Genomic DNA, 237 nt, shown 5'->3' on the forward strand with positions numbered 1-237 from the left:
CCGGGACAAACAGTTTTATCCCGCCCCAGTTCCCACCTGTCCTGGCCGTCCCTTTTCCTGCTCTTCTTACTCCTCCGGGCCATCCTTGTCTTGGAGCTGTTTTTCCGAGCGGGGCCGATTTTAATGGAGGTGTTCTCCAGTGCTGTCGTCCGCAGGGCTACTTTATTCCCGCTCTGAGGGATGGAAAATGAATCGCTGCAGCGCGACGGATCCAAGCACCGGATCCCAGCCCGCCCT

The 237-nt window shown here is 58.2% G+C and overlaps 1 protein-coding gene across 1 annotated transcript in view; it reads right to left on the reverse strand.

Annotated features, from left to right (window-relative positions):
- Positions 1 to 36: 36 nt before the first annotated feature.
- The window catches only part of MAST3 (microtubule associated serine/threonine kinase 3), a gene marked incomplete at its 3' end in the record, with an annotated part of 13,251 nt that continues 13,050 nt past the window's right edge, over positions 37 to 237 (reverse strand). Inside the window, 1 exon segment of the mRNA XM_009878018.1 lies at positions 37 to 183. Within this exon segment, the coding sequence (XP_009876320.1) occupies positions 37 to 183 (147 nt within the window).

This window comes from Apaloderma vittatum, unplaced genomic scaffold (assembly GCF_000703405.1).
Source record: "Apaloderma vittatum isolate BGI_N311 unplaced genomic scaffold, ASM70340v1 scaffold20870, whole genome shotgun sequence".
NCBI classification, from domain to species: domain Eukaryota; kingdom Metazoa; phylum Chordata; class Aves; order Trogoniformes; family Trogonidae; genus Apaloderma; species Apaloderma vittatum.